The sequence below is a fragment of the Rhincodon typus genome, chromosome 7 (genome assembly GCF_021869965.1).
Source record: "Rhincodon typus isolate 14 chromosome 7, sRhiTyp1.1, whole genome shotgun sequence".
Classification (NCBI taxonomy): Eukaryota; Metazoa; Chordata; class Chondrichthyes; order Orectolobiformes; family Rhincodontidae; genus Rhincodon; species Rhincodon typus.
The window spans coordinates 62,039,310-62,063,290 of NC_063338.1; the positions used below are offsets into that span (position 1 = coordinate 62,039,310).

Here is a 23,981-nt window from a genome sequence, read left to right on the forward strand (position 1 = left end):
TGTGATTTGATGATTATAGCTATTTAATGAATATTTAAGCTATGTTGAGAATTCTGGAAGAGATACCATCAAAAACAAAGTGATTTAGTTATGTGGCTCATATCATTGAACAGAATGGAGCAGGGCACAGTTTCTTTATCAAGTTATTGAACTCAAAGTTGGAGAAGACAAGTGACCAACATACGAGCAAGGAACAAGAGAAGACCATTTGGCCTCAATAATCTTTTAAATCCTTGGCAATCAAGAATCTATCTACTCCTGATTTAAAAAAAATTTAAAGATTCTGCATCCACTGCCTTTTTTGGAATTCCAAAGCCACTCAACCTCAGAGAAAAACAGATTTCTTCATCTCTGTTTTAAATGGGCACCCCCTTATTTTGAAATTCTCCCACAAGAGGAAAGTTCCTTTCAGCATTCACCGTTTTTTTCCTATTCATTTTTGTGGGATGTGGGCATCGCTGGCTCGCCAGCATTTCTTGCCCAACCCTAGTCCCCTCAGGCCAAGTCCCCTCAGGATCTTGTTTCAATTAAGTCACGTCTGACTTTTCTAAACTCCAAAGGATACAGCCCTAGCATTTCTAAAATTTCCTCAGAAGGAAATCCATTCATTCCAGTATTGGTCTAACCTTCTCTGAACTGCCTCCAATGCATTCACATCCTTCCATAAGTACGGTGACCAGTACTGTACTCAGTACTCCAGATGCAATCTCATTGGTACCCAGCATAACTGAAGCATAACCTCCCTATTTTTGCACTCACTTCCCCTCACAATAAACTGAAACATTCTATTAGCTTTCCTGATTACTTGCTGTACCTTTATACTAACCTTCTGTGATTCATGCAAGCCAATCTTCTTTCCATGCCAATAAGTTACCCCCTACACAAGGAGCTTTTATTTTCTACAATAACTTTTGATGCAACACCTTATCTGGAAATCTAAACACAATAAATTCACTGCTTCCCTTTTATTTACAGCATAATTTACTACTTGAAAGAGCTTCAATAAATTAGTTGAACAAGATTTCCCTTTGACAACATCATGTTGGCTCTGTGTGATTACCTTGAACTTAAGATATCAAGCTAACTGGCTGGCCTATAGTTTCCTACTTTCCGCCTCCCTAATACATAAAATCACCTTTCCGTTTAAAATAGTTTGGAACTAAACCATTAGCACAGAAGACCCATGGGATAAAGTATTCAAAGAAAATGGGAATGACATCTTTGACATGCAATCAGAAGCACAGGCTGTTGAGGAGCACAGGACGGCTGTATGAGATGCATCTTCTCAGGTTAAATTTCACAAACAATGGAATTGTATTAATTCAGACCAAGGGTAAAGTGTTAGCTTGGGCTATTTCAGCCTGAAGGGTTTTCATTGGAAAAGGAATGGCCTTCCATGGAGCATTAGTATTCAATTACACTTTTTCAATCTTGTTTCCACCTTCAAAATAAACAACAGTGAAAGAAGTCTGTCAAAATGTTTTCTATTTCTAACAAAGGGTTAGAATATACAATGTATAGAGAAAATAAGCTAATATACTTAAAACAGTGAGATAATGAGAAAGAGACAATATTGTGTGACGGACAAAACAGAATTAAAGGATTTAATTTTAATTAAAATGATAATTTATTTTCTTAACCCTCATTAAGTGGTTTTTACCATGGTGACTGTTTCTTTTGGCAGATAAACATCTGAACTGAAATGACCCTACACCAGTGATCATTAGAAGGACTGTTATAGTGCAATGGTCAAGTTCGACCTGCTTCAGAGGCGTGTAATAACGTCTCTGAACAGGATGATGAAAAAATATCTACACCAGTCATCATGAGAGGCAGGAACATTCAGCTTCTGCTGGCTGTCAAAGGGTCAAGCAATGCAAGAACATCTATAAAGTTATAGTGTACAGAACCTCCCCCTGCCCGGTTTGGCATGATCAATGGTAAGAAAGGTGGGAAAGTATAGTGAGAATGAAACAGTATCAGCTCTTGATGTTGAGAAGACATTTCCTAATTTTCCCCTCAAGCTTTAAATGGAGACAACAGAATCTTGCCATTGAGTTGTCACTACCTTATTTCCACGCATTTGCAATTTATTTAAGCTCCGACTCACCCTATTTACATACCACTTTCTGTTCTCCATTCCTTCATCGAGAAACTAAATGGTACAAATTCCTGACATATAAATCACAGCATATACCGAGCAGTTTGCCAAATGCTTGACCTGGCCATCATACAAATGCTTTGTGACTATGCCCCTGCAAACTCCATAGCTACTATCGTCCTCAACTCTACATCCATACAAATCAGCACCAGCAAACCATCAGCCTCATAACATCATGCCTGCTCTCTGACCAACTCTTACACCAGTTTAACCGTTCAGTCCTTAAGTTGAAGCTCAGGGACACTTATGACTTGCAGATCACTGATGCACAGAGACAAACATCAATCTCATGCCTCTGCATAGGGTCTCTCTTATAGCTTGCTTTGTTAGCATTAACTTACTTTGCACTTACTTGAAGGCTGCCAGCCTCTGTCTACTTCACATTGCTTTAGTTGCACATGATCAACGATTTTGGGGATAACCAGGTGTAGAGCTGGACGAACGCAGCAGGCCAAGCAGCATCAGATTTCGGCACTGATTTAGGGGGTGCAGCCTCTGTATGGCCCTCATTACTCTCTTACATTTGTGGCTGTAAAGCCAGCCATTAACAGTACAAATAAGAAGAAAAAATACTTGCAGCACAATTGATCAGCACCTTTCAATCAGAACGTAACTTGTGTTTTGCAAGAATAGCTGTTACATATTCATCGATATATTTCGATATGTGTTTGTACCTTTCGTGCAGCTTGCTGAAAGTGTTTGAGAGCCCTATGTCGAACTTCCCAGGGATCATTAGAATAAGGATCAAATTCTGGGACATGGCTTGGAAGCTGTAAGGAAATAAAGAAGAAATCATATTTTTTTTAAGTTGGCCACATTCATTTCTGACAACAAAGTTGATTCTTCTAAGACATTTTATTTGCACATCATAATTGTACTTCAGCATCATTATCTTAATGTGATTAACAATGAGAATAATGAATAAGGTAATACTCTGCAACTGCATGACTGTGTTTCTGCAAAGTATCATTATAAAAATACTACACAGATTTATTTAAATAATGTCATTCAATATAAATATATATAAATGAAAAATTATACCAATTTACTATTTTTCTTTTTATATCCTGCACAATATACATCATTCTGAAATGAACACAGAATGTGCCTTGAATTTACTAAGGGTTGGGGAATTTCAATGTCCATCATCAAAACTAACACAATTACAAATAAATTTAGTGAGGGCAAAATAATGTGACCTAATCCTCACACAGCTTCCTGTTATGCATGCGCCTGTCCAAAACATCATTGGTAAGAGAAAGCAACACAAAGCCATCAACTGTGTTGTCTGACTGATATTGCACTAAATGGTCAATTTAGAATAGAAAGCAGCTCAAAACTGAGCCAACAACAACGGCAGAATTGTATTCCACCACAACCTGTATCTTGTGATACAATACCCATAGAGTCCAATGCTTCTTCCGAATAAAAGATTTAAATTCCCAGTAACCGACTCAAAGGATCACGGAAGATTTCACATTTTAAAGACTTTGACCACAACAAAGTCAAAATTAACTAAGGGTACATTGTACGCAACTAATAGACCAGACTGCAAAAAAAACCCTCCCTTTACTTCCTAATGTGACTGAAAACCTCTCACTGCATTTATTATTACCCCGCATTCTTGACTAATTGTAGTCTTTGAGGATTTGTTGACAAACAGAAAACAGAATAAGGGTTAATGGGTCCTGTTTAGGTTGGAAAGACATAACTAGTAGAATGCCCAAGCATCAGTCTGAGGGCCTTAAGTATTTACTATCTATGTTAAAAGGGTACCAGTTAGGTTACTTGGCTGGATGGCTAGTTTTATGAAGCCAGTGTGGGTTCAATTCCTGCACCAGTTGAGGTTACATCACAGAATACCTTTCTCAATCTCTCGCCTCACCTGATGAACCTCAGGTTAAACCACCACCAGTCAACTCTGTCTAATGAAACTGCAGCTGTCTGGTGACAATATGGCAATTTTACCTTTTTATACTAATAACATGAAGGAAGGGGGGGTCAGAGTGTAATGTATCCAAGTTTGCTGATACAAAACAGGCAGAAGGACATGTTTATTGAGAATGAAAGGAATGTGCAAGAAGACATAGATAATTTGACGGGGCAAAAACTAGGCAGACAGTTCAAGATAGAAAAGTGTGAGGTCATACACTTTGGTAGGAAGATTCAAAAGGCAGACTATTAGCTAAATAAAGAGAAAATCCAAAAACATGACGGGGGATCTGAATGTTCTTGTGCAAGAACTGCATATAATAGTGGGGCAGGCTTGAGATGCTAAGTGGCATATTCCTGCTCCTATTTCTTATGCTATGTTCAAATACATCCATCGGACTTAATTGATACTTCAATTCCTTGAACTGAGAATCAAATAGCCTCTTCCTTGAGCCTTCATACAATTGACCTTTAGACTTTCTAAGCTTCAACTAACACCTTAAGGGTTTTAATCAAACATTTCTGGTTTGGAACTTTTAACCTAAACTTCTTGCATTGAGGTAACCTATTCCTTTAACAGTTCTAAATGTTATCCCTTTAGTAGAAATTGTTTTACACATCCACCTTCAGACAGGGTTTCCGCAATACTGAAACCAAAAGGTTTCCTCAAGATATTGGTGAAATAATTCCACAGAGGCTGGTATCCCATTATCAAGTTACCCTATATTTACCCACAGAGAGTCCTTGACATTGGTCCAGCTTCCTCTGAGCCAGCTTTGAGTCAGAATGTCAGACACTCCTGTTTATATCTGTCAGCCAGGGTTCCTTGATTGGACCAGATTAACAGCCCCAATCAGTGGAATCATATTCCATGAGGTCCACCTGGCTGATCTAGTTACAATGACTACATCCCTCCCGTTCCTAGTCCGAAGGCATAGGTCAGTTTTTTTTTGCAGTTACTCCTGGGGCATTTTAGCACTGAGTCAGTTTCTTCCAATGCTACCATTGATATAGGTGGCACATACCCCACAGTAGCTCACCTCTTGTGCCTGGAGCATCTTGGAAGAAATTCACTCTCCTATTCAGGAGGCAAAATCATCAAGGTGATGATACCCACCATGTCCATCTCAGATTCTGAGGTGTCTTCAACACTTGACACAGAGGGAGAACTCATGGGTTTTGAACAGTTGGAAAGGTAGTTGAGGAGCCGGGCACGTTGCTCCCCCACCATTTGCGAGTCTGCAGCTTTCATATGGTCCACATGCTTGTTCAGGACCATTACATCTTCCTGGTTTTTGCACATCTTTGGCCCTGACCTCACGTTGACCATGCCTCTTACCCATGCAGGGCCATTCCCATGGTTCCCTGGATTTTGTTCCCTGGAGTAAACTGTCTCTCTCAATTAGTGGAGTCTTGTGTCTGGTGTTGATGTTCCTGATGCCATATCACACTCCTCCCTCGTCCCACAAAGTCCAGGAAAATTACATTTAACCTGGTGTGGAGTCTTCTCCCCTATTATCAACACTGCTACAGCCATCCCTGTAGTTGCATGAGTGGTGGACCTATAATCAAATAGCAACCGAGACAGTTTGGTGTTTTGAGAAGTTGTAGGCTGTTTCTTTTAGCTTGCCTTCAAAGTTTGGACCGTTCTTTCTGCCAGACCATTGGATGATGGATGGCACGGAGCTGTCCTCACATGATGAATAACATTCGACTTTAGGAAATATTCAAATTTCCTGCTGGCAAATGATGGCCCATTATCTATGACCAACACTTCCAGGAGTCAGTGTATTGTAAAAGATGCATGCAGTTTTTCTGTCATCATCCCCGTGTTTGACAAGTGAACGCCATGCATCTTCAACCAGTTTGAGTGGGCATCCAAAATGACTGAGAACATTGGGCCCATGAGAGGATCTGCATAGTCGGTGTGTAACTGAGTCCAGGGTTTACCTGGCCAGTCCCACACATGTGGAGGAGCTGCTTGTGGCAAATTTTTGTTCTTGTTGGCACTCTTGGCACTGCCCCAGCAACACAGCTATGTCTGCATCCAATCCTGGCCACCAGACATAACTTCTCACCAACATAATTTTGGAAAACCCTGGATGACCCTGGAGGAGTTCAGGCAATATCTGGTGGTGACCTTTGCTTGGGACAATCACTCTTGCTCCCCATAATAACATGGCAACTTCTACTGTGATCTGGTCTCTCCAGGTGCCCCCATCACCACCAGCTGTTTCAGGTTTCTCAAGACCAGATCTTTCTGTGTTCAAAGTCTGATATTGCCAGCTGTGACTGTAGGTGTGTCCAAAAACCATTATGGACTCTTCCGGTACTGCAGTAGTGTATCTGCTAGTGGGAGGCTACTCAAGGCATCTGCATTTGCTATTTGGCCTTCTGAACAGTGTTCCAAATTGCAATTTTATGCACTTAGTATTACAGACCACTGCTGAATTCGGCCCGAAGCTATGGGCGTCATTGCCTTGTCCTCTTTTAAGTAGACTTAGCAGGGGTTCATAGTCCATTACTATTACAAATTTACATCCGTGAAGGTATTTGTGGAACTTACTGACTCCAAATATGACTGCCAAACCTTACTCCTCTATTTGGGCGTATTTATGCTTTGCATTATCCAATGTCCTGGATGCATACACAATTGTGCGTTCCTCACCGTTGGGCCACCTATGAGCTAATACTACGCCAATGTTGTACAGGGAAGCAGAGCATATCAGTACTAGATCTCACTTGGGATTATAGAGTGTCAACACCTTAGAGGACGATAGCTGTTTCTTCTCTTTCTTGAAAGCTATGGCTTGGCTATGAGACCATTTCCAACGCTGACCCTTTCTTAGGAGTTGATGCAAAGGTGCCAGGATGGAGGCCAGGGTTATGTATGAACTTTCTGTAATAGTTCACCAGCCCAAGGAAAGGCCTAAGCTCCGGTACAGATGTTCAGACTGGGGCACCTTTAATCATCTTTATTTTATCTTCCATCGGGTGTAACCCAGTTGTGTCAACTCTGTAGCCCAAGTAGGTTTCTTGGGGTGCCTGGAACACATTTTTCCCTTCTATGGTGTATGTCTGCCCAGGAGAAATGTCCAAGTTCCTTAAGAGCTTCTTATTGGTCTTCCCTTTTATCACCACATCATTAGATAAATGATGACCTGGGTAGACATTGTAAAATGTTCTCCATCATCCACTGGAAAATTGCACAGGCTGATGATACCCCAAATGGCAGTCTTGTATGTTGGTACAAACCTCTATGGGTAATAACTGTAGCATACTTCTGGGAATCCTCCTCTAACTGCAATGGCTCAAGTCCAGCTTTGTGAAGGACAGGCCCTCTGCCAGCTTTGCTTATAACTCCTCTACGCACTAGGTTGGGTATTTATCCAGCTGCGAGAAGCAGTTTACTGTTTGTTTAACATCCTCACAAAGGTGAACCGACATGTCGAGCTGCAGAATCAGTATGACTGGTACTGCCGATTCCTCAAACTGGCCTGATTTGATGATTCCTTCGCTTTCCAACCTCCTGATTTCTGTATCTACTTTTGCACATAAGGCAAACGGCACTGGGTAGGCCTTGCAGAATCGTGGAATTGCTTCCTGGTCAACATGTAAGGTGGTTTGGCTCCTTTGATAGTCCCTGGACCTTCTTGAAACACTTCCAGGACTTTAGGCCTTCACTCAGGCAGCCATTTTCTAATCGAAAAATGTTGAGCCAATCTAGGTGAATCTTTCTCAACCTCTGCCCCATCAAGATTGGGCCCAAGCTTTTTCCTACAATCCATGGTAACTGAACCAGCTGCTTCTCATTAGAGACTGGAACTGAAGTTGTACCCTTAACCTGTAAAGGTTGCCCAAATAAGGTTCTCTGTATAGCTGAGGTCTTGCACAAACTTAAGGGCTGGAGTCTGGGGAGAATTTTGTTAAAGAGTGGTTCTGCGATCACTGAAATGGTTTTGCCAGTATCAACCTCCATTCGGCCATTTAACCAGACATTTATTTGGATTGGCTCTGATTTGGATGTTGCAATTTGACTGTTCCAAACCAGACGTACATGGACTTTCTAGGGTGTGCACTCTCCTGGATACTGGCCTATGAGTTCTGTTACTCAATTTAGGTCTAGTGGGACTCTTGTGCTGTCTTGAGTCAGCATGTTGGCAGCAACGACAATGGCTTGCTGGCCCAGATCCTGAAGCAAATGTTAACTGTTTGTCCGAGGCTTGGCTTTGTTTGGGGTTTTGCTGTGGGCTGACATAGAGTCCCTCTGTTCAGGATATGTCCAGAGTGAGGGTACGCAGTTGCCTTCACTCAGTTGTGTTCCCTAAGCTCAGTTGGACTGGCAAGGATGTCCACTTCCATTGGAATACCCGGCAACTCATTTACTCCACTTAAGGTCCAGTTGGGCTTCAGCTAGTGGATGCTTTTGCATGATTACATCATTAGTCCCACATACCAAACAGTCTCTCAGCATCTCATTAAGAATTAAACCAAAGTCACGTGCCTCTGCCAGTCACCTTAACCTAGTCAAAAATCCCGATACAGATTCCCCTGGTTCTCAAATTGCCAAGTAAAACTGATAGCATCTCAGAATTTCAGAAGTCTTGGGGTCATAAAATTCTTTAACTAAATCTGTCAACTTTTGAACGGTTTCTGTATCTGGTGCCTTTGGGGAAGCTAAGTTCCCAACGTTTGAAAAAGCCGCGGATCCCCAAGTTGTCAGGAGAATTACTCATTGCTTTTAATCTGCACCAGTGTCATTTGCCTGGAAAAAAAATAATGCATTCTTTCCACATACTGGGCCCACAAGTCAAGCTTCCCAAATAATGGCATGACATCAGAAATGCTTATCCCAACTTAAACACAACTGTTGCGAGCAAATCTCTTCAGGAGCATGCTTTTCTCTTGTTGCCGCTGAAATAACTCCAGAGCTGGGAGCCCATCACCAAGTTACCCTTAATTTACATGTGGAGAGTCCTTGGCACTGATCCAGCTTCCTCAGAGCCAGCTCTCAGAGTGAACAAATCCTCTGACACTCTATTTATACCCATGAGCCATGGCTCCTTGATGGAGTCTGTTAATCTGGTCCACCTGGCTGACCTCAATACAATCACTATAATGGCCATTTCTCTTAAGCCAAAAAAAATGCCAGGTCCTGCTAAATGAAACTTAATGCAGTGTACTGTTTGCTTTGTTTGCTTGTAAAAGCTATTGTTGTTGCTCCTACTGTAGCTGTGATCATGGTGAAATAACTATTCTTGAACCTCACCTGAGGGGAAATGTGGAGCTGCGCAAGCTACTTCCATGTCACTATGAATATTGGAAGCATATTAGTGCTTTCTAAGCTACTGATAATCCCATGTAATCCAATAAAAACACTGTCTGAGAGAAGAAGTTATTTGAATAGCAGTCTGTAATGCCCATGGCTGGAACTTTTGAATTCAACTAATAAAAGCCATCAGCTTGTCAGTTGCATTGAATAAGCTTTTTCTGCTTGGCACCCTCCTTGGTGACCAAGACAAGTTGCTGATGCAAAAACAGAAATTGCTGGAAAAACTCAGCAGGTCTGGCAGCATCTGTGGAGAGAAATCTGAGTTAATGTTTCAGGTTCAGTGGTCCTTCTTCAGAACTGATACATTAGGAAACACATTTCATGACTGGGAAATTCAGAATTCTCTGTAAAGACAGCTAATATTTGGCATTTGAGTGATCTTAACCACTTCCTAACAACAATATGCATTCCTGCTCTCCCTCAATTTCATCCTGGAGAAAGCCAGCACAGAGTGACATCACATCAGGATCTATAGAACTTTCTCATTCCATTCATCCCTTAATCTTCCTCCAATGGTCCAGGAAAATTCTGTTTCTTTCTCCACAGATGCTGTCAGACAGGCTGAGTTATTTCTTGCATTTACTGTTTTTTTTATTTCTAATAAATAATCTCTTCTGAAGGCTGTCATAATGTGATCATTCTGAGACATTCACCATGGCTTTACATTTTCAGACAGAAAGACAAGTGTCTGCATGGATTCCTTTTATCACCTCCTCTGCCAGCAAATTCTGTCAACTCTTTATAAACTTAGATTTTCTCATAATTTACCATATTTCTGTCTAATTTGTTAATAAGAAATCTCTGACTGTACTTTGATAGGACAAGGAATCTAATTTTCATGTTATTCTAGTATTTAGCCATGAATGTTGTACTCTTTTATGATTGATTTCTTATTTGTATTAAAAGATTACTTTGATTCATTTAACAAAAATATTGGATGGCATTCTTTCTTCTTCAACCATCTGCCCTTATGCAATTCTGCTTTCTAGTTCCCAAAAAAACCAAATGAAGTAATTCATACAACGTTAACTGTGAAAACAGAACTCACCTGTCCAATGCTACGTAGAATACGCTTCAAAGAAATCACAGTTTCATGCCTTTCACATTCTTTTTCTGGCACAGGAACATCCAAATGTACCTACAAAGTGAAAACACCAATATTATTACATATCTTGGACATTCTAGGCCATGGAAAACACACGTCAGATTAATTCTGAGTGGAGTTACTGCATGGATGCATAATGAAAACACAAATAGTTAATTTTCTTTCTGCATTGACAGGATCTGCAAGTCGCCAAATTTAGTAATATAGTCTAGTTCTTCAGATACACCTTTATAGTGAGGACCTTCAGTATAAATAATACTCATATTGCTACATGTATTCAGTAAGATAGTGATCTTGCAAATGAAAGAACATATTATCCTAAACTTAGTTGATGCCATAAAATATGAAAAATGGTTGAAATAATTCCTACATGAACTACCTCAATAAAAATGTAAAGCTATTTATTTAGAATGGTTGAACATTTTCTAATGACATGTGGGAAATGATTTCCCTACTTTAGCAAATAAGATGGCTCTGATCATGTTCTGCATTACTGTCTTCCTTCAATCAATACATCGCTTCTATATAATGATCTTAAATAAGCTGCTCTTTGAACAGTTAATAAAATATCCATTATTAGAAAAAGATACATTGCACAAGTCTCCCTGCCTTCTCCTGAAGACAATAATGGGTTTTGGCATCTGTTCCTCAGATACTAACAGCCCTATCTTATGCTAATGATATTTTTCATGTATAAATGTAGAAATCAGACTATTTTGCTGCAGGTTGAATTTGCGCTTGCATTCAAACATCAACATGAAGATCTAATTTCAAGTGGTTACCTTTAATGTTTAACCATTGACCAGAAACTGAAACGTACTAGCCATATAAATACTGTTGCAACAAGAGAAGGTCAGGGGCCAGAAATCCTGCAGAATGTAACTCACCTCCTGACTCCCCAAAGCCTGTCCATCATCTACAAGGCACTGGCCAGGAGTGTGATGGAATTTTACCCACTTGCCTGGATGACTGCAGCTCTAACAACACTCAAAAGACTTGACACCATCCAGGACAAAACATCCGCTTGATTGGTACCACATCCACAAACAATCACTCACTCCCTCTACTACTGATGCTCAATAGCAGTAACATGTACCAACTGCATTGCAGAAACTTACTAAGGCTCCTTAGCACCTTCCAGACCCAAGACCTCCACCATCTAGAAGGACAAGAAGCAAACACATGGAAACACCACCACCTGTAGTTTCCCTCCAAGCCATTCACTATCTTGACTTGGAAGTATATTGCCATTTCTTCAGCGTCACTGGGCCACTATCCTGGCACTCCCTTCCTAAACGCATTATGGGTTTAACTATAGCAAATGGAATGCAGCAGTTCAAGAAGTGAGCTCACCCCCACTTTCCCAAGAGCAGCAAGAGAAGGACAATAAATGCTGGTCCAGCCAGTGACACCCACATCGCAAGAATGAATAAAAAAAAATAGAAATGAGAATGCTGGTTTACCCTTTTACTTACAATCCTGGAAAAACTCAAATTGTTAACTCTGTTTGTCTCTGCATAGCTGCTGCCAGACCTACTGAATTTCTGCAGCACTTTCTGGCTTCATTTTTTAAAAAAAATGTTCTGAGTTCTCATGCACATTCAATCAAACATAATTAGCCTGAAATTCTGATTGGGTCAATATGGACTGAGCAAGAACAGAATTTTTTTATTGAACTTATTTCCTCCTGATTGTGCCCCCATCTAAAATAGGTTGAATCTGACAGTCCAGGGTTCAAACTCTTCCACGTGTGATAATTTATGTAACCTTGTTTTATTGTAGCAGACAGTATTATTTGCAAAGGCACAATCTCCTCAAAATCTTGTTTAGAGATAGTGGTTTGGGAAATCAAATTTAAATGAAGTAAATGAATCACTTTGCGAAACAGTTCCGTTTTGATCTATTTGAGGCTCACAATGCTAGTTCTCCCTTCAGGTCATTTTGGCCTCACAATCATTACCTTGTACTGTTCCAAAGATATTCAATGTATAGTCCCTCATATTATTCATATACACATGCAAATATCTACTGTGAGTATAGATTTCAATGATTTTGTGCTCTAGTTTTTTTCCTAATTTTTAAATCTGTTTTAACCTTATATGGTCTGGCAGCATCTGTGAAGGAAAAAACAGAGTTAATGTTTCAGGTCCGGTGGCCATTCCTCAGAACTCAGGAAGGGTAATCGGACCCGAGACATTAACTCTGTTTTTTCCCTCACAGATGCTGCTAGACCTGCTGAGCTTTTCCAGCAACTTTGTTTTTGGTCCTGATTTACAGCATCCACAGTTCTTTCTGTTTTTATTAACTTCATATGAGGTTTTCATCCTTTCTACTTGTTTTTGCATTTATCTCAGATCATTCACCTTTAGTTATTTGCACATCTTTTTATGGCTAGGTGGCTCAGTTGACTAGAACTGTGTTGTTAACAGTACCAACAATAAGGGTTCGTTCCCTCTTCTAGAAGAGGGGATCCTGTTTATTCTTCTTGCCTCGTAGAATCATAGAGTCATACAGCATGGAAGCAGACCCTTCAGTCCAACTTGTCCATGCTGAGCAAGTTTCCCGAACTAAACCAGTCCCACTTACCTGCGTTTGGCTAATATCTTTCTATACCTTTTCTATTTATGTACCTGTCAAAATATCTTTTGAATGTTGTAACTCTATCTGCATTTACCACTTCCTGTGACAGTTCAATCTACATAAGAACCACCCTCTGCATGAAAAAGTTGTCTCTCGGCTCCCTTTTAAATCTTTCTTCACTCATCTTAAAATGTGCCCTCTCGTTTTGAACTCTCACCCTCGAGAAAAGACCATTGCCATTCACCTCATTTATGCCCTCATGATTTTATAAACCTCTACAAGGTCACCCCTCAATCTCCTAGGCTCCAGTGAAAAAAAGTCCCAGCTTATCCAGCCTCTCTTTATAACTCAAACTCTTCAGTCCTGGTAACATCCTTGTAAAACTTTTCTTCACCTTCTCCAATTTAATAATATCCTTTCTATACCAGGGTGACCAGAACTGTACACAGTACTTCAAAAGTGGACTCACCAACATCCTGTACAATCTCAACATGACGTCCTAAACTCAACGGCCTGAGCAATGAAGACAAACATGCCAAAAGCCTTCTTTACTATGCTGTCTAACTTTCAATGAAGTATGTACCTCTTTAATATATCATGGCAGAGAGATGTCTGCCATGATATATCAATGAGGTACATACCTTATTGAAATCCAGTGATGGAAGGAAAACTTAATGTTCTCTGTGCCATGAGCATTATTCATTCAGTGAGGTTCCTACATGAAGAAATAAATATTTTGAAGATTAGTCATTGCTGAGATGCAAGTCATGGCCAACTAATCTGTGTGCAGCTGTTCCATAAACACCAATGCAATAATGACCTGATAAATTTCAGAATAGAAGATATACAGCATTACCCTTGAGCCTATGTCTGTTCTCAGTAAGATTAATTCAGCTAGTTCCATTCTTTATTTTTTCCCTGCAAATTCCTTTCTTTTCAGGTGCTTAACAAATTCCCCTGAGAGCCACAATTGAATCTGCCTCCATTGCACTTTCAAGAAAGCATTCTGGTTTCTAACCACTTACTGTATCAACCAGTGGTTCTTTAACACATTGCCATAAATCTCTGTATCCTGCTTTTCTAGACTTCTACTCATGGGTACAGCTTCTCTCCAACTATTCTAATTAGACACCTCATAATTTTGAACATTTATATCAGATCTCCTTTCAAACTTCTCTTTGACAATCAGAACAATCCCACCCTTTCTAATTTATCCAAGTAACTGAAGATTCTTATCCAAGGAACCATTCTGGAAATTAATTCAGCATGGTCTCTAAAGAATTTACATCCTTCATGAAGCACAATGCACACAATGCTCCAGTTCAGGGCTTTTGAGAAAATTGTGAAGGCCTGGCTTCAATTGTCACTTGCCCTGGAGATGTGTCATAACAACTGTCACAAGTTGATTCAGTTGTGGCCGAATCACTGATTCATAAAAGTTCAACATAAGTTCCGTGATCTTGAACTCCATGTTATCTTTACAAAATCCAGAATACCATCTGCTTTTTAACCATTTTCTCAACATATTACCACTTTAAACAAGAGATAGTAGGAACGCAGCCACTTTAAACAAATTGTGCACACATAATACCAGACTATTTCTGCATACCCTTTAGAATTGTACTCTGTTGCTTATATTTCCTATCTACATCTTAAGTACATGTGCACCTCTTGACAATTAAAATTCATCTTACAGGTTTGTCCATTCCATCAGATTGTCTATGCCCCTTTGAAGACTATCACAATCCTCATCAATGTTTATGATATTTCATATTGCATCTTCAGAGAGGGTTCTCATTGGAGTTTACAATAAGCAGACAATTTGGGGTTTATCACCTCTTCTTTTGTCTGGGACCCTCATATAGCAGCCGATTCTGTAAGAAACACTTCTTCTACCTTCGAATCCACCTACAGATTTCTAGGAGTGCAGTGAAGAGGTCTAGCAGTTTGGACCGGCAGAAGTTGAAGTCATGGCAACTGCTAGGAAAGTGAGTGCAACAATGCAGTAAGTTCTTGTTTTTGTTGCAGACTTGGTGAATGATGACAGAGTGGAAAGTCCTTCCTGTTCAAAAATCTCTCTTGGTGGTCAGTCAGTGTCTGATGGTCATTTGGGTGCAACTGCAACTGGGGGAATCCAGTGATAGAAGGAAAACCTAATGTTCTCTGTGCCTGAAAGGTCTATGTTTGTCTGGTAAAGATATACCATCAGATTCTCACAAAAAAATAGTCTCAGTGACTTGTGAGATACAATGGTGTGTAATCATTCCAAGATGCCACCAATGTCCACAGAAGATACTTGGAAGGTCCCAGAAGCAAAACAGTTCAAAGCAACAATGACTTTAGCGACTGTCCTTACATGGTAACCAGTAGTGTGAGGTGAAAGGTCTTCTACAATAAGGGCACAGATGTTGGTGATTATCTGTGTGGAGAGTCAGTGTCTCCTGCAGCATTGGCACAGGTAGCTCTGGCTTTGTAAGTAGATCTTTTCTAGGTATGGATATGGTCTTTGGTGCCTTCCCATCCTTGTTCCCTCTCCTCTGCCCTGCTGATTCCTGCGTTCTGCCCTTCCTGTGGAGGATGCTACTCCTAATGGCCACTGAGTCCAGAATTCAAGAGTCGTTTCTGCATTGCCAGCTGCAACCATCCTTGTGCTCTGTTGGTCTTCCATTTGTGTTTATCAATCTCAAACACTTCTCTTATATCCCTGTGATGCAAGGTGGGTAATGTGCCCTGAATCTGGAGAGGGGAAGGGGTATTCAGTCCAGAGCACATGAAGGGAGGTGAGAAGTTGACTCCAGTGGCAGGGGATGCCGTGTTGTCCAATTTAAACACATTTGGAGGACTCCAACTGTACAGAAATTAGTTAGTGGAATATTCAAATTCCTAGGCAATTCCTTCAGAATTCCCAGCAACCCCACACATACCTCCCAATCAAGTTGAAATATTGATTGTCTGGCCATCAGAAAATCCACAATGTTGAAATTCACAAGTGCTAATTAAGACGTACACCTATTGTATCAGAAGTGGCAGTGCAACAAACTAAGCAGAAAAGAGCAAATCAGTGTTAAATATAAACAATTTGTAATTTGTTTCCTACACTTCAAACAATTTGTTGTAATGTGCTTTAAGATATCCAGTGGCTGTGAAAAGTAACATATAAATACATAGCTTTCTTTCTTTAAAACTATAAATATTGATGTTTGGGGCCGATAAATCATGAGCCCATGTGATAAATATGTTATGTTGTGTGGAAATAGGATTGCCACAAAGAAATCTTTAAAAAACATCTTTATTACTGACAAGTATGATGTGGAAACTGAGATGAATATAGATGTAATATTCTAAGTAAAAACCAAAAGAACTGTGGATGCTGTAAATCAGGAACAAAAACAAAGTTGCTGGAAAAGCTCAGCAGGTCTGGCAGCATCTGTGGAGGAGAAAACAGAGCTAATGTTTCGGATCCGGTGACCCTTCCTCAGAACCTTTCCTGAGTTCAGAGGAAGGGTCACTGGACCCGAAACGTTAACTCTGTTTTCTCCTCCACAGATGCTGCCAGACCTGCTGAGCTTTTCCAGCAACTTTGTTTCTGTTCCTGTTGTAATATTCTAAGTTTTCTGGGATCTCCTTGTGAATTATATTTTTAAACATTTACAGGGAACTTCTGAATTGAAATGATATTCTTCTAGGCAAATGAAAAGTTTGCAAACAGCTTGAAATATTTAGCATATTGATTCTATCAACATTATCTACATGCATAACTTCAGAACAAGAACATTTGAAAAATAAGTGCAAGTACAGCTAGACTCATTTTCTCATGTGATTCACGCACATCTTGACTAAGCATTGCACCAGCTACAGCTCAGTTCAAAGCAAATGATTAATTTATCTTATTTGATACAACAATGACCTTCCTAAATTCACTTACATCTCAGCTAAGTTTCACGGCCACTAACAATTTCCAACTGTGCAAATAGGGTCAATTTGACTTTTGTGGCAACTGGTACAAAGAAACTATCTGTACCTTATCCAAATTAGATAAATCAGTGCTTTTAGATGACACTTTACATTTGTCCCTTCCTTGGCCTTGAATCCCCACTGACAAATTTAAGCAACTTCCACCTAAAGAAATTGAGGATTAATGATTATTTTTTGTGCGTCTCAAAATGAGGCACATTGATAGCAAACATAAAAATACTTTTTTGTTTTAGTACACAGTGTTACCACTAAGCAGCCCAACATTAAATAGAAAAATTACTAAGTAAACTGTAAAGTTCCTGTACAATTCTCCAATGACATTGTCTAGCTTTGACTTTAGAAAACTATCCTGGAGCACACGTCTGAAATTTTCACACCAGAGTATTCTATATTGTCAGGTTCACTTGGCAATTAGCACCAATATTATTGACATTTAAAATTTATTCTTTACAATTTGAAATAAGGCGTTCTAAATAATACAGCAAAGTCTCAATAAAGAGTAAAATTTCCTTTATTCTGACTTGGACTCAAACTCTTACAGTAATTCCCAATCAAGAACAACAACAACTTATTTATGTGCTGCCTTTAATTGTCACAAGTAGTTTCCCATAAGCATTACAAAACAAAGTATGACACCAAACCATACAGCAGACATTAGGTCAGATGGCTAAAAGCTAGTCAAAGAGGTAAGTTTTTAAAAGAGAAAATCAAGGTAGTGAGGCAGAGAAATATAGGAATACTTAGGACAGAGGCTAATGAATGCATGGCCACGAAAGATGCACACAAGAACAGAATTAGAGCAGTAATGGTGTTGCACAGGAAGCCTTTGAAGAATTTGCCAGACTAACTGACCTTGACATTCATATAAAGGAGATTGTCAACCTAGAATGAAATGAGGCTAAATTTATGCAACGAGCGTATATTAGGTTGAGAGATCCAAATTTGAAATCTGTTTTTTTGGCAATTTCAATTAGCAGACAAAATTGCCTTTTATTCTGGAACTTCACCATGTCGTCCTGAGATATCCCCATTCACTTTCAATATAGTTCTGCACTGTTGTGCTGTGCTTTGGAACATACCAGCTCCATTCAGTGCAATACTACTGTCAGGACATTTCTCGTGCAAGAATGGATTCCCACGTTATGGATTGGAACAGATTGCATTTTAGGGATCCTTTCTTGCTCTCTTCATGCTCAGCCACTTACTCTGATGCTCTCTGTGTCTCTGCCTTTTAGGATTTTGCCCCCTCAGCTGCACCTTAAGGACTCACAATCGTTCTGTCTTGCCATACTCTTTAGCAGAGACACAAAGCCAGGCAGGTTGCAATTCTGGTCAGCCGTCATTCATCAAGTTGGTGGACATTTAGCTGTATGACACTATGCTGTGTCAATCTCATATCTCATATTTATTGCCCATATTTGTTAGACCTTGAGAAAATGGTGGTGGGCTGCCTTCTTGAATCAATGCTGTCTATGTGCTGTGGATTGACCCTCAATGCCATAAGGCACAGAATTCCAGGATTTTGACCCAGTGACAGTGAAGGAACAGCAATATATTTCCAAGACAGGATGGTGAGTATCTTGGAGATAGACATGCAGGTGGGCGTCTTCCCATGTATCTGCTCCTCTTGTCCTTCTAGATGTGGTCGTGGGTTTGGAAGGTGCTGTCTAAGGATGTTTGATGAATTTCTTCAGTGCATCCAATAGATAGTATGCACTGCTGCTGAGTGTTGATGGTGGATAAAATGAAGACTTGTAGGTGTAGTGCCAATCAAGTAGTCTCCTTTGTTCTGGATGGCGTCAAGCTTCTCGAGTATTGTTGGAGCTGCACCCATTCTAGGCAATCGGGGTTCCAGGAGGTGAGTTACTCAGCACAGTATTCTTAGCCTCTGACCTGCTCTTGTCGCTACTGTGATTATATGACAAGTCCAGTTGAAATTGAAACCCCCAGGATGTTGATAATAGGGGATTCAGTGATGGTAACACTATTGAATGTCAAAGGATGGTGGCTAGATTGACTCTTAGTGGAGACAGTCATTGCCTGAGATTTGTGTGGCATAAATGTTACTACCAACTTGGCAGCCCAAGCCTGGATATCGTCCAGATCTTGATGCATTTGAATGTGGACTGTTTCAGTATCTGAGGAGTTTCGAATGGTGCTGAACATTGAGCAATCATTGGCGAACATTCCCATTTCTGACTATAGGTAGGAGGGAAGATCTTTCATGAAGCAGCTGAAGGTGGCTGGGCATAGGACACTACCCTGAGAAACTCTTGCAGAGATGTCCTGGAGCTGAACTGACTGACCCATCTTCCTATGTGCCAGGTATGAATCCAACCAGTGGAGAATTTGCCCCGTTACCCATTAATTCCAGTTTTGCTTGGGCTCTTTGATACCACACTTGGCTGAATGTGACATTGATGTTAAGGGCTGTCATTCTCGCTTTACTTCTGGAATTCAGCTCTTTTGTCCATGTTTCAATCAATCCTGTAATGAGGTCAGGAGCTGAGTGGCCCTGGTTGAACCTAAACTAGGCATCAGTGAGCAGGTTATTGCTGAGCACTGTTGACTTACTGATTATCAGTTATTGATGATCGGGAGTAGGCTGATGGGGTGATAATTGGCCAGGTTGGATGTCCTGCTCTTTTTTTCAGGATGTACCTGGGAAATTTTCCACATTGTCAGGTAGATGTCAGGGTTGCAACTGTACTGGAACAGTTTGGTAAGAGAAAGGCAAGTTCTGGAGAATAAATCTTCAGAATATTGCCAGAATGTTGTCAGGGCCCATTGCCTTTGAGGTTTCCAGTGCCTCCAACTGTTTGATATCACATTGGAGTGAATCAAATTTGCCGGAAACTGGCACGTAATGTGGACCACTGGTGAAGGTCAATATGGATCATCCATTCGGCACTTCTGGCTGAAGATTGCTGCAAATGCTTCAACATTATATTTTGCATTGAAGCATTGGGCTCTTCCATCATTAAGGATGGAGATATTTATGTAGCCTAATTCTCCAGTAAGTTATTAAATTGCTCACCACAATTCATGACTAGACGCGGCAGGACTATAGAGCTTGAATCTGATCTGTTCGCTGTGGGATCGCTTAGCTCTGACACTTGCTGCTTATGCTGTTTGGCATTCAAGTAGTCCTATTTGATGGCTTCACCAGGTTGACACCTCATTTTCAGGTATGCCTGGTGTTGTTCCTGGCATGCCCCCCTGCAGACTCCATTGAACCAGTGTTGATTCCCTGGATTGTTGGTAATGGTTAAGTGGGGGTCACACTGGGTCATGAGTTTACAGGTTGTGCTGTAGCACAATTCTGCTGCTGTTGATGGCCCACAGTGCCTCACAGATGCCCAGTCTTCTATTGCTAGATCTGTTTGAAGTCTGTTCCATTAAGCATGGTAACAGTGCCATATGGCACGATGAAGGTTATTCTCAATGTGAAGGCGGGACTTTGTTTCCAAAAGGACTGTGCGGTGGTCACTCTTACTGATACTGTATTCGACAGTTGTATCTGCAGCCACCAGACTGGTAAGGATAAGGTCAGGTAAGTCCTTTCCTCTTGTAGGTTCCATCACCACTTGCCGCAGACCCAGTCCAACAGCTGTCTGTTTTAGGAGTTGACCAGCTCAATCTGTAATGCTGCTGCTGAGCCACTCTTCATGGTGAACATTGAAATCCCCCACTCAGAGTACATTTTACAGCCTTGTCACTCTCAGTGCTTCCTCTAAGTGTTGCTCAACATGGAGGAGTACTGATTCAAAGAAAGTCAACGTTGGGGTATCACAAGTCACTGTGGTCATGGGGAAGTGGGGTGATTTACCCGTGGGGGATTGGATGCAACAACTTGTCTTTCAGAGGGGACAAGAATGGTGAAAGGGGGAAATTCAGCATATGGGGGTGCGCAGATAATAGTGCATGGGTGGAAATGGGTTGGGTTATTGATAGTCACCACCACCATCATTTCAACAGTAGGGGATGTGCAGTTGGTTATGGGCAGAACTACATTGTAGGGATGAGTCTCATGAAGTATGAATGAGACTTGCAGTCATAATTCCGGATGGAAACATGTGGGGGATCTGTAGTGACAGGCTGTTGAAGTAGTGCCAGATAGAAAGGGATATGAAGGTGTGGGAGGAGACCCCTTGATGACCAAGCTGAGCCTTTTGATTTGATTTATTTATTGTTATGCATATTTTGTTGCAAAATACAGTGGGAAGTATTGTATAGCATCGCCTCTCTCCAGTGCATCTTAAAACACAGAAAAATAAACCAAACATTAAATATAAAAGCAGAAAAATAAAGAAATAAAGAAAAAGTATTGAAATTTACATTCCTTCTCATTAAGTGCTCTGCCATGGGCCTGGTGGCCTGGCACAAGTCCTCTTCGCCACACCACTACTTCTGGAATGCAAGTCATCACACTTCAGTGCCATCTCACTTCCACTGACGCTCTAACCATGGATTCCTCATTGGATCTCGCCAATTGGGTAACACACTGGCCCAAACTCAAGTCCACTGCCACCATGAGTGCACTTTAGGTCTATCTCGCCAATGCAGTTACCAGCAATATTACTGGGGCTGGGTCTTGTACTGGGCACAAACCTGCTTCCACCTCCGCCTCCATGAATCTGCGCTGGATGCAATCCCTCCTCCGATGCTGCTGCATCAATGATCATTCATTGTCTGTAAATTTGCTGCTGCTTGAAAGGCAAACAATCTATTTCTGTTCCAAGAGGCAAACACAGTTTCTATTTGTTTGATATCTATCTGTTTGCTTTCAGTGTTTGTGAATAAAAGTTAATGATTTGAAGTATTTTGAAGGCTTTCCTGTATGTGAATGTCCCACGTTGAACAGTGATAAAATTCTGGGCTACAATGGGCATTGGGGAAAGAGTAGCAGAGACACAGAGAAGGCCATTGTTGGTATCACCCTTTGGTAGAATTATCAGATTACTTCTACTCCCCTAGCCTTTCCTCATAGTGTTGATTTTTATTTCCATTGAAGTATTTGGATTTATCTTCAAATTTCTTTTCATCATTATTTCAGTGGTGCATTCCAAATTACACCAAAGTGATCTAGATATTCGATTTAGATAGAACTGTGTTAAAATCTCATCTCTGCCAATCACCTTAAATTTGTCATCTTTAGCCACAGGAAACACTCTGAATTTACTCTGGAAACCATTCAAAGCTTTATGTACCTCTGTCAAAGTTTTTTGTAAGCTTTTCCAATTTCCCCACACAATCCCTATCCCTGATACCATTTTGGTGAATTGCATCAGCTCTTTCTCCGCAGCCTTGAAAGCCTCCCTGAAGTGTGATCTGGAGGTGCCGGTGTTAGACTAGGGTGGATAAAGTCAGAAATCACATGACACCAGGTTACAGTCCAACAGATTTATTTGAAATCACAAGCTTTCGGACTGATGTTCCTTCATCCGGCGAAGTAGTGGGAAGCGCACAGCCACAGAATATATAGATAGAGAGATAATGATTAGATAATTTTAGGTAATTAAGAATATCAACAGGTAAGTACAAATAGAGTAAGTGGATGGTCAACAGGCTGAATAAGTCGACGCTCCACTCACATGATTTGTACTTATCTGCTGACATTCTTAATTACCCGAATTATCTTGTCATTATCTCTCTGCCTATATATATTTTGTGTCTGGGCGCTTCCCTCCACTTCACCTGATGAAGGAGCCGTGCTCTGAAAGTTTGTGATTTCAAATAAACCTGCTGGACCATAACCTGGTGACGTATAACTTCTGTCCCTGAAGTTTGATTGTCATAGTTCTGCTGCTTTCACCTAAACATACTGTTTAAAGATTTTGCCTAATTTCATTGCTCTTCTACACCACTCTACCAGTAAGGGCAATAATCCCATCTTTTAAAAAAAAAGCCTTCTTAACTTATCCAGGTATATTCAAAGACTTGTTTTCAGATAACTGTCAGGTCTCTTTGTCATTTAACGCCTTTTAAAATTGTACAATTTAGTGCATCTTGCCCTTATTCATTCCTTTCATCATAAATGTCATCTGTCATGTGTTTCTATCACCAGTCCATGATTTATTGAAGTTATTAACTATTTTTTCCTTATTGCTTACTACATTTCTAAGTTAAGTAATATCAAATGTAGGATCATGCCCTGTACATTGAAACATAGGAGAACAACAGCGTTTCTAATACAGAACTCATGGATCTGCTCCCCCTAGTTTCAAAATCGACTACCTGCCATACTTTTCTATCTAGCGCCTAAAAAAAGTTTCCTTCTGCATTGTCACAGACTAACATCTGTATTCTGGTAACATTGAATATGATTACCAACATGATAATGATCAGATAATCTGTTGCAGTGATGTTGTTTGAGGGATAGATATTGGCTAGGGCACCAGGGATAATTCTGCTGTCCTCCTTCATAGTAGCAATTTGGGATCTTTTACATCCACTCAATTAGACAGATGAGGCTTCAATGTAAAAAACATTGGCAGCATGCTTTTCTCTGTAAAGTTATGCGAAAAGTACTAATTTACTACTTTAATGATATCCTTTCTCTCCTGAATAATACCTTCTTGCACAACACCAGTTCACAATCCATATCTTTTAGAATCTAACTTGTAGTTTTAGGACATTTTTAAACTAAGTAAACAGGGGCATCTCATCCAAAACCAGTACTGCTCCAGAACGTCAGCTTTGGTTATTATGGACTAAAGTCCTGGCATAGGGAAAAGGAATTGAACCTCGGACCTTATGATTCAGAGGTGAGAGAGCTTCTTACCAAGCCACAGCTGACAAAAATTTTGTATCCATACTGTCTCTTTAATCTTGTGGGCTTTAAGTTTGCTGTCTATATATGGACCACTTGTTGAATGCCGTTTGACTGCCTATAT

At 40.4% G+C, this 23,981-nt stretch overlaps 1 protein-coding gene across 1 annotated transcript in view; it reads right to left on the bottom strand.

Annotated features, from left to right (window-relative positions):
- cfap221 (cilia and flagella associated protein 221) overlaps positions 1-23,981 on the bottom strand; it is a 202,526-nt gene that overhangs the window by 67,587 nt on the left and 110,958 nt on the right. The window contains exons 14-15 of the mRNA XM_048599324.1: positions 10,474-10,563; positions 2,836-2,931 (exon numbers count right to left, since the gene is read on the bottom strand). Coding sequence (XP_048455281.1) covers positions 2,836-2,931; positions 10,474-10,563 — 186 coding nt within the window. The remainder of the gene's footprint in view (positions 1-2,835; positions 2,932-10,473; positions 10,564-23,981) is intronic.